This window comes from Carcharodon carcharias, chromosome 17, assembly GCF_017639515.1.
Source record: "Carcharodon carcharias isolate sCarCar2 chromosome 17, sCarCar2.pri, whole genome shotgun sequence".
Classification (NCBI taxonomy): Eukaryota; Metazoa; Chordata; class Chondrichthyes; order Lamniformes; family Lamnidae; genus Carcharodon; species Carcharodon carcharias.
Genome location: NC_054483.1, coordinates 103,781,576 through 103,796,637, shown reverse-complemented (window position 1 = coordinate 103,796,637; position 15,062 = coordinate 103,781,576). Strand labels below are relative to the sequence as shown.

Below are 15,062 nucleotides of genomic sequence, written 5' to 3'. Positions count from 1 at the left end.
TGCAATCCTTCCGCCAACGGAAAACAGTTTTTCTCTATCTAATCTGTCTGGGCCCCTCATGGTTTTGAACACTTCTATCAAATCTCGCAATCTTCTCTTCTTTGAGAAGAACCCCAGCTTCTCCAGTTTATTCATGTAATCGATATAATTGGGATCAACAATCCTGAGCAAGAAAAAGAAAATATCAGAGAGGGAAGTCACTCCTGATTGCTGACCACTACCGTGAGAGAAAGCCAGGACAGAACGGGACTGGGCTTGGCTGTGACAACTTTCAGAGACAGTTTGAAAGAAGAATAAAAACTTGTCTTTCTATAGCACCTTCCACGACCTCGGGATGTCCCTTAGTGCTTTACAGCCAATGAAGTACCTTTGTAGCATAGTGTCTGCTTTACTGTAGGAAATGCAGCAACTAATTTGTGCACTGCAAAATCCCACAAACTAATGACCAGATAATCTGTTTCTCGTGATGTTGATTGAGAAATAGATACTGGCCGCGGACATAGGTTAGAATTCCCCTGTTCTTCTTCAAAATTATGCTTCATAGGGCAGATGGGATCTCAGTTTAAATTCTTATCCGACAGACAGTGCAGCACTCCCCCGTACCTGGGCTGTGTGCTCAAGTTTCCACAGTGGAACTTGAAACCACAGCCGCCTGACTCAGAGGTGAGAGTGCTACCCCCGCTGAGTTATCATTGGCACCATTTAGACAAGAGATTGGCTGTTGGCTGAGGTACCAGTGATATGAACAAGGAGCAGGAATAGGCCATTCAGCCCCTCAAGCCTGCTCTGTCATTTAATAAGATCATGGCTGATCTGATAGTAACCTGAAACCTGTATCCCACTTAACCCGGATAACCAATCACCCCCTTGCTTACCAAGAATCTATCCACTTCTGCCTTAAAAATATTCAAAATATTCAAAGACCCTGCTTCCACCACCTTTTCAGCAAGATTCACAACCCTCAGAGAAAATTTTTTTCCTTATCTCTGTTTTAAATGGGCGACTCCTTTTTTTAAACAGTGACCCTCAGGATCTTATATGTTTCAATCAAGTCACGTCTTACTGTACTAAACTCTAGCAGATAAAAATCCTAGTCTGTCCAACCTTTCCTCATAAGACAACCCACCCATTCCAGGTATTAGTCTGGTAAACCTTTTCTGAACTGCTTTCCAATGTATTTACATCCTTCCTTAAATAAGGTGACCAATAATGTACACAAATGTGGTCTCACTAGTGCCCTGTACAACTGAAGCATAACCTCCCTACCTTTGTATTCAATTCATCTCGCAATAAATAACATTCTATTAGATTTCCTACTTACTTGCTGCACTTGCATACTAGTCTTTTGCACTAAGACACCCAGATCCCCCTTCACCTCTGAGCTCTGCAATCTCTCACCATTTAGATAATATGCTTCTTTTTTATTCTTCCTGCCAAAATGGGCAATTTCACATTTTCCCACATTACACTCTATTTGCCAGATCTTTGCCCACTCATTTAACCTATCGATATCTTTTTGTAGCCTCATGTCCTCTTCACAATTTACTTTCTTATCTATCTTTGTATCATCAGCAAATTTGGCAACCATCACATCCATCCCTTTATATAAATTGTGAACAGTTGAGGTCCCAGCACTGATCCCTGTGGCACACCACTAATTATGTCTTACCAACCCGAAAAAGGCCCATTTGTGCCTATTCTCTGCTTCCTGCTCGCTAGCCAATCTTCTATTCTTGCCAATATGCTACCCCTACACCATGAGCTTTTATTTTCTGCGATAACCTTTGAATGCCTTCTGGAAATCTAAATACAGTACATCCACCGGTTCCCCTTTATCTACAGCACCTGTTACTTCCTCAAAGAACTCCAACAAGTTTTTTAAACACGATTTCACTTCAACAAATCCATGTTGACTCTGCCTCATGACCTTGAGCTTATCCAAGTGCCCTGCTATAACTTCTTTACTAATGGCTTCTAACATTTTCCCTACGACAGATGTTAAGCTAATTGGCCTGTAGTTCCCTGCTTTCTGTCTCTCTCCCCTTTTTGAATAATGGAGTTGCATTTGCTATTTTCCAATCTAATGGGACCTTCCCTGAATCTAAGGAGAATTGGGAAATTAAAGCCAATACATCAACTATCTCACCAGGCACTTCTTTTAAGACCCTAGGATGAAGTCCATCAGGACCCAGGCTCTTGTCAGCCCGCAGCTCCCTCAATTTACTCAGTACCACTTCTCCTGTGATTGTAATTTTCCTGACTTCCTCCCCCACTTCCATTTCCTGGTTTATAGCTGCTTCTGGGATGTTACTTGTATCCTCTATAGTGAAAACGGATGCAAAATACCTGTTCAATTAATCTCCTTGTTTTCCATTATCAATTCTCCAAACTCACTTTCTATAGGACCAACACCCACTTTGTTAACTCATTTCTTTTTTAAAATATTTTTAAAAACTCCATCTGTTTTTATATTTCTGGCTAGCTTTCTCTCATACTCTAATTTTTCCCTCTTTATTAGCCTTTTAGTCATTCTTTGCTGTTCCTTATATCTGTCCAATCTTCTGACCTGTCTTTGCACAATTATATGCTTTTTCTTTAAGTTTGATACTCTCTTTAACCTTTCTAGTTAACCACAGATGGTGTGTCCACCCTTTGGACTTTTTCTTATTCGCTGGAATGTATCTATTCTGCGTATTCGGAGATATCCCCTTAAATATTTGCCACTGCATCTCCACTGACCTATCCCTTAACCTAATTTGCCAATTCACTATAGCCAACTCTGCTTTCATGCCCTCATAATTGCCCTTATTTAAGTTTAAAAATATAGTCTTGGACCAACTCCTTTCTCCCTCAAACTGAATGTAAAATTCAATCATATTGTGGTCACTACTACCTACAGGTGTCTTCACTACAAGATCGTTAATTACTCCCATCTCATTGCACAATACCAGGTCTAGTATAGCCTGCTCTCTGGTTGGCTCCAGAACATGCTTTCCTAAGAAACTATCTTGAAAACATTCAATGTACTCCTCATCTAGGCTATCTTTACCCATCTGACTCTTCCAGTCTATATGTAAATTAAAATTTCCCATGATAATCGCCATGCCTTTCTGACAAGCTCCAATTATGCTTCATTTATGCTCAACCTTAGCATGTGGTTACTGGCTGGGTGCCTGTACACAACTCCCACAAGTGACTTCTTGCCTTAACCATTTCTCATCTGTACCCAGACCGTTTCTACATCCTGGTTTCCTGAACTTAGGTCATCTCTCTCTCTATTGTGCTAATGCCATCGTTAAGTAACAAAGTCACCACCTTTTCCTCACTTCCTGTCCTTCCTAAATATACTGTATCCCTCAACATTTCGGCCCCAACCATGTCCTTTTGCAGCCATGTCTCCATAATGGCTATCAAATTGTAATTACTTATTTCTACGTGGCCTCTCAGTTCATCTGTTATGTTTCAAATGCTACGTGCATTCAGATACGGAGCTTTTAATGTTATCCTTTTATTCTTTTTATAACCTATAGTTTAATCTGTTTCATTTACCGTTAGATTTGTACTCTCTATCCCTTCCTGTCATGATCTGTTTTTCATTTCCCACATTAATACCTTTCTCTTTTGCCTTGTCTCTGCTCTTTGCTTTACCACATCTCCCCAAATTAGATCCCATGCCCCCACTATTTAGTTTAAAACTCTCGCCACTTCCCTCATTATGCGGCTCACAAGAACACCAGTACCAGCAGGGTTCAGGCGTAGACCGTCCCAACAGTACAGATCCCACTTTCCCCAATACTGTACCAGTGCCCCATGAGCTGGAACCTACTTCTCCCACAACAGTCTTTGAGCCACATGTGCATCTCCTTAATCTGATCTGTCCTATGCTAATTTGCACATGGCTCAGGTAATAATCCAGAGATTATGACTTTCGAGATGCTGCTTCTTGATTTGGTACCTAAATCATCATAGTGAATATGCAGAACCCCTTTCTTTGTCCTGCCTATGTCATTAGTGGGTCCTCCCCCTCCCACTGCAAGTTCCTCTCCAACCTCTAGCAAATGCCTGAACCCTGGCTCCGGGCAGCCAACACAGCCGTCTGGACTTATGCTCTTTGCTGCAGAGAACAGTGTCAATCCCTCTGACTATACTATCCCCTACTACCACTACATTCCTTTTTGCTCCCCCTAGTTGAATGGTTTCCTGTACCACAGTGCCATGGTCATACAAACATACAAACAAGGAGCAGGAGTAGGCCATTCAGCCCCTGGCTGATCTGATAGTAACCTGAAATCTGCATCTCTCACCTACCGCCAATAATTTATCACCCTCTTGATTACCAAGAATGTATCCAGACCCCCTTTTTGCAAACAGTAACCTCTAATTCTAGGCCAGTTAGCTCATCCACCCTGCAGCCCCCACGCTCACCCAAAGAAGCTGAAAAAACCTCAAACCTGTTGGACAATTGCAAGAGCCAAGGCTCCTGCACTCCTGCCCTGAGTCCTCTTACCTGCCTCACTTGCAGTCTCACTCTCCTGTCCCTGACCACTGACCAAATCAGATGACCCTGTCCTAAGTGGTGTGACAGCCTCCTGGTACAAAAAATCCAGCTAACTTTCCCCCTCCCAGATGCACCACAGTGTCTGTAGTTCAGCCTCCAGCTCATAAACTCTGAGCTGAAGCTGCTCAAACTTCAAACACTTACTGCGGACGTGATTGCCCTGGATCAAAAGGGCATCCTGGGGCTCCCACACGCTGCAGCTGCGACATATCACCTCTCTTGACATGCTTAATGTGTTCTAATTAATTATTTTATTCGATTATATATTTCAATTTTGTTTTTATATATTTTATTAACCTTACCACCAGTTGCTAGGCTATTTTGAACCTTAGGAACAGAATAAACCTTAGTCACTTACCAGGTACTCGCCAAATAACTAGCTTCTTCTTTTGTATCAGAGTACGATCACTTCTGAAGGCTCAGAAAGTTAGAAATCAGAAAGCAAAGGAGCACCTACTTCCCTTCCTTCCCTAACTCTCTTAATTACCCAACTCCCAGCACTCTATTCTAAGGCACACTTCTTGCAGTAAACCTTATCTAAAGCACCTCTTTCCCCCATGCACCAAATTCCCGCTTCGAACCAATTTCCCAAATACACTCACTCAGTCTTTGTCTCACTCAGGCCGAAGTTTCCTCTCTCTGATCGTGCGCCTCTTACCGACTGTGCGCTTAAAAAGTCCCTTTCTTATATAGGTCTGTGATGTGTCACTCTCTAGCGTAGCTTCCTGCTACAGTTATCAACACCTAAATTAGGCCCTATTCAGGCAAAGGTAGGTTTGTCCCTTGTGAAGCTATACTCCACTAAGAGACAGCAGCTAAAGGAGACTCAATACTACAGCTTGGAGTCACTTGAATCATTTTGTTTCCATTTCAAAATTCCAAAATTCCCAAATTCCCACAGTAACAGTAAACTCATTTTTATTGGGACTTGTTCCTCAGTTATCATCAGAGTGCATTTTAGCAACATCACAACATCTGGTCTAGGCTAATACAGGCATAGCGAGAAAGCAAGTATAAATTCATCGTGAATACATAAAGACAAATCAAAAATGGGTCACATTTATGTAAAACATCAATATTTAGATTCTTAAAAAATGAAAGAACCACCAAATTGTTCAAGCCTTTCAATTTCACAGTGATTCTGATTCCTCTTCATGGTGTCTACATGTACCCAATTAGTTTTGCTCCTATGTGGTGCCAAAGAATGGCCACAGCCTCATTTGAGTTCTGGCAAATTAGATTTAATTAGCATAATTCATTCATATATATTCATCACAAGCTATAATGAATAGATCCTTCTAATCTCAACATTGGATTTTTTTAAGCCTTAGTTGGAAGTCTGTCCTTAATTAACCCGATTTGCATAGGCATTAATCATACAAAGCACCATGAGCTGGGTACTAGCTGATCTCAGCCATAACAGCACTACAAGGCATCTCAGCACCCTCAAGCTGAGTAGGAAGGAGTGTTAACGCTTCCAACTGCTAAACTGTGACCCCAATTGGACAAAGTGAGGGGGTCAGACTCAGTTGATCAGCTCTGGATCAATGCGTAGCCCTCCCAGCTCTGAATCAGAAGGCTGTGGGATCAAATCTCACTCCAGAGACTTGAACACAACCTAGGCTGCCACGCCTAGTAGCAGTACTGACGGAGTGCTGTACTGGTGGGGGCGTGTCTTTCAGGCGAGATGTTAAACTGAAGTCCTCTCTGCTCTCTCAGATGGATGTAAAAGAACCAATAGCGCTATGTAAAAACAGAAAGGATTGCATTTATATAGTACTTCCATGACAATCACATGCCTCAAAGCGCTTTACAGGCAATTAAGTACCTTTGACGCATCCTTATGTAAGAAATCTGACAACCAATTTGTGCACAACAATCTCCCACAGACAGCAATGTGATAATGGCCAGATAATCTATTTTTGTGATGTTGATTGAGAGATAAATATTGGCCAGGACATGGGGAAGAGCTCCCATGCCCATTTTCTGAAACAGTGCCAGGAGATTTTTTACATCCATCAAAGAGGGCAGGCTGGTGCTTGGGTTAATATTTTATCCAGTGAGAGGACACCTCCGACAATTCAGCACTCCCTCAGTATTGCGCTGGGATTTTGTGCTTATGCCCTGGAGTGGGACTTGAACCTGAAACCTCCTGGCCTTAAGAGGTGAGAGCGCAACTAACTGAACTGCGGTTGACACTATTTCAAAATAGAGAAGGGAAGTTCTTACTGATGTCCTGGGCCAATAGTAATCCATTAACCAACATCAATAAAACAGATGATCTGGTCATTTATCACATTGTTGTTTGAGGGAGCTTGCTGTGAGCAAATTAGCTGCAGCATTTCCTATGTTACAACAGTGAGTGCACTTTATAAAGTACTTCATTAGTTGTGAAGAATCTTGGGATGTCCCAAGGTTGTGATAGGTTCTATATAAATGCAAGCTCATTCAGATATCCCACCAACACTCACTCCCTCACAATACTGTGGGTGTACCTACACCACACGGACTGCAGTAGTTCAAGAAGGTGGCTCACCACCACCTTCTTAAGGGACAATTAGGGATGGGCAATAAATGCTGGCTTAGCCAGTGACACCCATGTCCCGTGCAAGAATTAATTTTTAAAAATCACACACTTGACAGCATAAGTCATAGAAATCATAGAATACAGCACAGAAAGAAGCCATTCAACCCATCATGCAAGTGCCAGCTCTTTGAAAGAGATGTTTAATTAATCTCGCTCCATCTTGCTCTTTTCAATCGACCTTCTTTTCAAAACCAAAATTCTTTTCTTCTTTTCAAGTACCATATATGTTTGTGTAAAAGGTAGAATTTTGACACCTTTTTTTAGGCAAAAAGTTAAGGATCGGCCTTTACGCAATCACTATTCGAGGGGGTTTACATGAGTGCTTGCCTTGGGCCCACACAGCATCCTGCTCCTCTGGGAGCATTGTGACTTGGGCTAGCCGCGATGTTAGCAGAACATCAGTTCCAGCAGCTCTCGCGGACAAACAGATCAACACCAGGCCTTTCCTGGACAGCGTCTCTTACCTATCGCCATTTTTACAGTGAGTGTGTGAAAGGCTCCTGGAAAGACTGGTAAACAAGGAGCAGCAAGCAGGGTGACCAACGGAAATTGGTCCCCGAAAAACTAACATTGACTTTTACATGAGGCATCAGGAAAATTACATAAGTTTAAGCCAAAAATCATGGGTCGGCTTTTACGTGAGCATATATGGTCTTTAACCAATTCCCTTTTGAAGTTACTATTGAATATGTTTCCACCAATGCATTCAGATCACAAAGGCTGGTGCACAAAAGGAATTCTCCTTCGCTCCCCTCAGTTACTGACCCACCTGTTTATGAAAACAGCTTCTTTTCATTTACTCTTATCAAAAAGGAGTTGGGGCTTAGGCCAATTCCTTCCCCCGCACCCTGAACTCAGAGAATTATTGTAGCACTCCTACCATGACTTTAAACAAGATTGGGTGCCTTGGCTGTGATCTGAGACCAGGGTGTGAAGAGGAGGGGGCTGTGCCATATTGTGCATTTACCAGTAGAGCCCCCGAGGGAACTAATAAGCTGCTTAAAAACCTATAATGCTGACAAAGGCATTGGAAATACAAATATTTCCCTAGCAGCTCAAAGAACATATTTATATGATAATTGTACAATACACATACCCTTTACAGAGCAGTCAAGCAAAAGATATGTGAAATTTCAATCAAGAGCTGTTGGTGTGTGCGTGACAGCCTAGGGCCTTGATATGCAGAGGCAGCTGTGAACTGCATTTTCCTATCATTAAATGAGACAGGATGTCAACACAGTTCCACATCAAGACTGGGGCCGATTCCGATAGCATTCTATGATTTCTGACAATGTGAAATCTTCACTTTCTTCTTTTTCTCTCTTTTCCCATCCTGATGGCTCTGACTGCTGCTGGGAGGCAGCTGCAATGCCAGTTAGGTATCAGTTGTGGCTCAGTGCAGAGCACTCTTGCCCGAGTCAGAAGGTTGCAAACTCGAGCCCCCAACTCCAGAGATTTGAGCATAACATCCAGGCTGACATTTTCAGTGGCGCACAGAGCGGGTGCTGCAATGTCAGAGGTGCTACCTTTGACATTAAACCAAGGTCCATCTGCCCTCTTAGCTGTATGTAAAAGATCCCATAGTACTATTGGAAAAAGAGCAGGGGAGTTCTCCCATCTGTCATGGCCAATACTTATCCTTCAAACAACAGCACTAAAACAGATTATTGCTGAAAAAGAGACATGTCAAAACTTTTCATCTTGCACTCATCAGGACACTTTGCAAGAATACTAAAAAAGGGGAAAACAACAATTGAAACTGTATGTGAAGAGAGTGATGATTGGTTGGCAAGTGGACTCTGATTGGTAGAGGCATTGGCATAGAGAATGCACCAGTGTCATGTGTCACCAGCGATGCCTGCATCCCGTTAATGAATTTTAAAAAAGGAAAGAAACAAAGCATGGAACATGCTGAATGAGCCAGCTCCTCCATGTTTGTTCTTCCCGTGCAATATACTCTTCCCTATCATAGATTTTACCCACTCAATTATTCACCTCCCACACTTTCCTCTAACAGATATTAAATGTGCTATTTGGCCATTTTTTTGTCCCTGTCTTTGAAAGTGTGATCATGATGTTACTACACAAAATAAGAGGTCATGGTGTAGGGGGTAACATATTCACGCAGATAAGTGATTGATAACTAAAAGGAAGCTGAGAGTAAGGATAAATGTGTCACTTTCAGGTTGGCAAGGTATAACTAGTGAAGTGTCACAGGAATTAGTGCTGGGGCCTCAACCGTTTACAATCTCTATCAAACACTTAGATGAAGGGACTGATTGTATGGTAGCTAAATTTGCTGACAACACAAAGATATGTAAGAGAGTAAGTTGTCAAGAGGAAGTAAAGAGTCTACAAAGGGTTATAGATAGATTAAGGGAGACAGCAAAACTTTGGAAGATGAAGTATAATGTGGGAAAAAGTAAAGTTGTCCACTTTGGCAGAAAGAGTAGAAAAGCAGTATCCTGTTTAAATTGAGTGAGATTGCAGGACTCGTTAGTACAGAGGGACCTGGGTGTCCTGGTACATGCAAACATACAAAGATTAGTATGCAGGTACAGCAAGTGATTAGGAAGGCTAATGGAGTGTTGGTGTTTGTTGCAAGGGGAATAGAGTATAAAAGTAGGGAAGTTATGCTACAGCTGTACAGGGCGTTAGTGAGACCACATCTGGAGTACTGGAGTTTGGTCTCCTTACTTAAGGAAAGATTTTTTTTTGTAATTCATTCATGGGATGTGGGCTTCCCTGGCTGGGCCAGCATTTATTGCCCATCCCTAGTTGCCCTTGAGAAGGTAGTGATGAGATGAGCTGCCTTCTTGAACCGCTGCAGTCCATGTGGTGTAGGTACACTCACAGTGCTGTTAGGGAGGGAGCTCCAGGATTTTGAACCAGCCACAGCGAAGGAATAGCAATATATTTCCAAGTCAGGGTGGTGAGTGACGTGGAGAGGAACTTCCAGGTGGTGATGTTCCCACTTATCTGCTGCCCTTGTCCTTCTAGATGGTAGTGGTCATGGGTTTGGAAGGTGCTGTCAAAGGAACCTTGGTGAATTCCTGCAGTGCATTGTGTACATAGTACACACTGCTGCTACTGTGCATTGGTGGCGGAGAGAGCAAATGTTTGTGGATGTGGTGCCAATCAAGTGGGCTGCTTTGTCTTGGACGGTGTCAAGCTTCTTGAGTGTTGTGGGAGCTGCACTCATCCAGGCTAGTGGGGAGTATTCCATCACACTCCTGACTTGTGCCTTGTAAATGGTGGACAGGCTTTGGGGAGTCAAGAGGTGGGTTACTCGTCACACGATTCTTAGCCTCTGACCTGCTCTTGTAGCCACAGTATTTATATGGCTATTCCAGTTCAGTTTCTGGTCAAAGGTAACACCCAGGATGTTGATAATGGGGGATTCAGTGGTGGTAATGCCATTACACATCAAGGGGTAACGGTTGGATTCTCTCTTGTTGTAGATGGTCATTGCCTGGCACTTGTGTGGCACGAATGTTACTTGCCAACTGTCAGCTCAAGCCTGGATGTTGTTCAGGTCTTGCTACATTTAGACATGGGCTGCTTCAGTATCTGAGGAATTGCAAATGGTGCTGAACATTGTGCAATCATCAGTGAACATCCCCACTTCTGATCTTATGATGGAAGGAAGTTCATCGATGGAGCAGCTGAAGATGGTTGGGCCGAGGACACTACCCTGATGTACTGGAGCTGAGATGACTGGCCTCCAACAATCAGAACCATCTTTGTGCTAGGTATGACTCCAACCAGTGGAGAGTTTTCTCCCTGATTCCCATTGACTCTAGTTTTGCTAGGGCTCCTTGATGCCACACTCTGTCAAATGCGGCCTTGATGTCAAGGGCAGTCGCTCACCTCGGGAGTTCAGCTCTTTTGTCCCTGTTTAAACCGAGGCTGTAGTGAGGTCAGGAGCTAAGTGGCCCTGGTGGAACCCAAACTAGGCATCAGTGAGCAGGTTATTACTCAGCAAGTGCCGCTTGATAGCACTGTTGATGACCCCTTCCATTACTTTACTGATGATGGAGAGTAGACGGGGTGATAATTGGCTTGGTTGGATTTGACCTGTTCTTTGTATACAGGACATGCCTGGGCAATTTTCCACATAGCTGAGTGGATGCCAGTGTTGTAGCTGTACTTGAACAGCTTGGCTAAGGACGTCGCAAGTTCTGGAGCACAAGTCTATAGTACTATAAGTACTATTGCCGGAATATTGTCAGCCTTTTCTTTTGCACAGATGTGCTGGGCTCCTCCATCATTGAGGATGGGGATATTTGTGGAACCTCCTCCTCCAGTGAGTTGTTCAATTGTCCACCACCATTCATAACTGGATGTGGCAGGACCGCAAGCTTAGATCTGACCCGTTGGTTGTGGGATCGCTTAGCCTTGTCTATCACTTGCTACTTATGTTGTTATGCAAGTAGTCCTGTGTTATAGCTTCACCAGGTTGACACCTCATTTTTAGGTATGCCTGGTGCTGGTCCTGCCATGCCGTCCTGCACTCTTCATTGAACCAGGGTTGATCCCCTGGCTTGATGGTAATGGTAGAGTGGGGGATACGCCAGGCCATGAGGTTACCGATTGTGCTCGAGTATAATTCTGTTACTGCTGATGGATGCTCAGTCTTGAGTTGCTAGATCTGTTCTAGCACAGTGGTAGTGCCACACAACAAGATGGAGGGTATCCTCAATGTGAAGACGGGACTTCGTTTCCGCAATGACTGTACGGTGGTCACTCCTACTGACACTGTCATGGAGAGATGCATCTGTGGCAGGCAGGTTGGTAAGGGTGAGGTCAAGTACGATTTTCCCTTTTTTTTCCCACCTGCCGCAGACCCAGTCTAGCAGCTACGTCATTTAGGACTCAGCCAGCTAAGTCAGTATTAGTGCTACCGAGCCACTCTTGGTGATGGACATTGAAGTCCCCCACCCAGAGTACATTCTGTGCCCTTCAGTGCTTCCTCCAAGTGGTGTTCAACATGGAGGAGCACTGATTCATCAGCTGAGGGAGGGGGGGTATGTGGTAAACAGCAGGAGGTTTACTTACCCATGCGCTTACCTCATGGGGTCTGGAGTCAACAGGACAACTCCCTCCTGCCTGTATACCACTCTGCTGGGCCTGTCCTGCCAGTGAGACAGGACAGGGATAGTGATAGTGGTGTCTGGGACATTACCTGTAAGGTATGATTCCTTGAGGATGATTAGGTCAGGCTGTTGCTTAACTAGTCTGTTAGACAGCTCTCCCAATTTTGGCACTAACCCCCAGATGTAAGGAGGACTTTGCCTAGATCGATGCCGGGTGGTCCGTCTGATTTCATTTCTTTTTTGTGACTTTGTAGCGGTTTGTTACAGCTTGCCAACTTGCCATTTCAGAGGGCATGTAAGAGTTGGTAACAACAATCGACAATGGTTCCATGGTCATCGTTAGACTTTTAATTCAAATTCCACCATCTGCTGTGGCGGGATTTGAACTCGGAGAATTACCCTGGGTCTCTGGATTACTAGTCCAGCGACAATACCACCAAACAATCACCTCCTGCCTGCATTAGAAGCAGTTCAGAGACATTCGCTTGATTGATCCCTGGGATGAAGGGGTTGTCTTATGAGGAAAGGCTGAACAGGCTAGGCCTATACCCACTGGAGTTTAGAAGAATGAGGTGTGGTCTTATTGAAACATATAAGATCCTGAGGGGACTTGACAGGGTGGATGCAGAAAGAAAGATCCCCATTATGGATAAGTCTAGAAATAGGGTACACAGTTTCAAAATAAGGGGTTAACTTAAGGCTGGGATGAGCAGAATTTTTTTTTCTCTCAGAGGGTCATTAGTCTGTGGGATTCTCTTCCTGAGACTAGGGGAGGTTGCGTCATTGAATATATTCAAGGCCGAATTAGACAGGTTTTTGATTAACAAGGGAGTCAAGGGCTCGGTGTGGGTTGTGTGTGTGTGTGTGTGTGGGGGGGGGGGGGGGGGGGGGGGGTAGAAAATGGAGCTGAGACAACAACCAGATTAGCCATGATCTTACTGAATGGTGGAGAAAGCTTGAGGGGCTGAATGGCATACCCCCTGCTCCTATTTCTTGTGTTCTTGCTTTCTTGTGATGTTACATTTGGTGCTGTGCATCAGTCTTCCCAGATATACTGAGCTCTGCTGTACAATACAGAGAGCCAAGGGCCATTGAGTCCAAACACCCGGGATAAGCTCTCTACAGATAATTCCACAGCAGTGCTGTAAATCGTGAGTTTCCAATGGCCTGGAGCCACTCACACCTTAAAATGAGCGAGGCATTAAGAGAATTGAGTTGCACTCTACACAGATAGGCTATCCCTAAAGTAATCTAAATCCCTGAGCTGAGCAGGCTGTATTCTTAACATTCATCATTTTTAAGCTGTGGATCCTGAGCTTTGCTTTCTTCTTTTCCCAGGGGTCATCATTTCACAAACTCAGTTCATCATTCACAGGGGGAAGAGGCAAATAAAGATACTTACCCAACACAGCACAGACCAGAGGGCGTGAGGGGATGTTCTTCTCTGCAGCCTTCTTTCGATGTCTCATGGGCTAGAAAGTAATTTAAAAGTTGACAGACCAAATTTAAAAAACATGAAGAGACCAGTAGTCATTTTTTGAGAGGTCAACTCCTCCTCACTCAATCCCTTCACACATGAAACCCCGAAATCCGGTTTTGATTCTTTTTTCATTACTGTAATACTTGCTGAGCTCCAGTCAAAATAAAGATTGTTTAATAAGGTGAAGACCTACAGAGAAAGCACTAACTAACCAAAACATCAAAGCAGGCCTGTGTTATCTGAGGGAGTATTAACACACGGAGAATCAGTAGTCAGGACTCTGATCAAGTCCTGAAAAAGGGTCTCTACTCTGAACATTACCTTCTTGTTCTCTCTCAAAATCTTGATCAACTAGCAGAGATTTCCCCGTTTCCTGCTCTTGCTCCCAGCTTTTCCATTCATCTCTATGTGAGGATAACTTCCCACAAGGACATGTGAATGAAAGAGTGTTGGGGATCTGTCTTCCAACGCTCAGTCCTGGGTTTAGTTAGTGTCAGCTGCCTACCACTGTCCTGGATGAAGTCAGTTTAAGCAGATTTTCAACTGGTTAGTGGACAAAACAGCACCTAATTTAACAATGGGACAGGAGTTAGAGAGGGTTCACCAATTCTGGTTCCGAGGTCCAATTTTTGATACATGTGCGGGAAACTTTACTCTGTATCTAACCCGTGCTGCACCTGCCCCAAGGGTATTTGATGGGGACAATGTAGAGAGAGTTTTACTCTGCATCTAACCCCGTGCTGTACCTGCCCCGGGAGTGTTTGATGAGGACAGTGTAGAGGGGGCTTTATTCGGTATCTAACCCCGTGTTGTACCAGTCCTGGGAGAGATTGATGGGACAGTGGTAGCCGATGGCAAAACGTATTCTTTTTCCCACATTAATGAATGGGCAAAGTGAGACCAGGGAGACCTATTAATCCCCAGGACAGGATGCACTTGTCATGTCCAAGGTTAATATCACTGCTCAGCAAGAAGATTACTTGGCCTGAAGCACCGTCTCTAATGATATTGCAGTAGAGAAGCTAATTCTGAAATGATAGCAGAAAGTGCAGGAAATGAAGATCAGGCAACAACTGAAAGCGATTGAAGTGGTTAACATTTCACATTGGACTCCACATGTACAATTTTTCCAGTCAGTTCTGAAGTTTACTTCATTTGCAGTATTCACTGAGGATTGTCTTATTCCAGGTGAAGTGGCTGTTAAGCACCTTCACAGATGGGAGGAGACCCCTTACTGTTGCCATGTTCTGATAAATATTCACCAGCGCCAACCTGGGAGGATACTTACGACCCAAATTGTTTTCCCTCTTGGTGGTGAATTCTCCTGAGGTTTCCTGGAAA

General features: G+C 43.8%; 1 protein-coding gene across 1 annotated transcript in view; it reads right to left on the bottom strand.

Annotated features, from left to right (window-relative positions):
* Positions 1 to 15,062, bottom strand: part of armh3 (armadillo like helical domain containing 3) — a 147,116-nt gene that overhangs the window by 65,857 nt on the left and 66,197 nt on the right. The window contains exon 18 of the mRNA XM_041210178.1: positions 13,644 to 13,713. Within this exon, the coding sequence (XP_041066112.1) occupies positions 13,644 to 13,713 (70 nt within the window). The remainder of the gene's footprint in view (positions 1 to 13,643; positions 13,714 to 15,062) is intronic.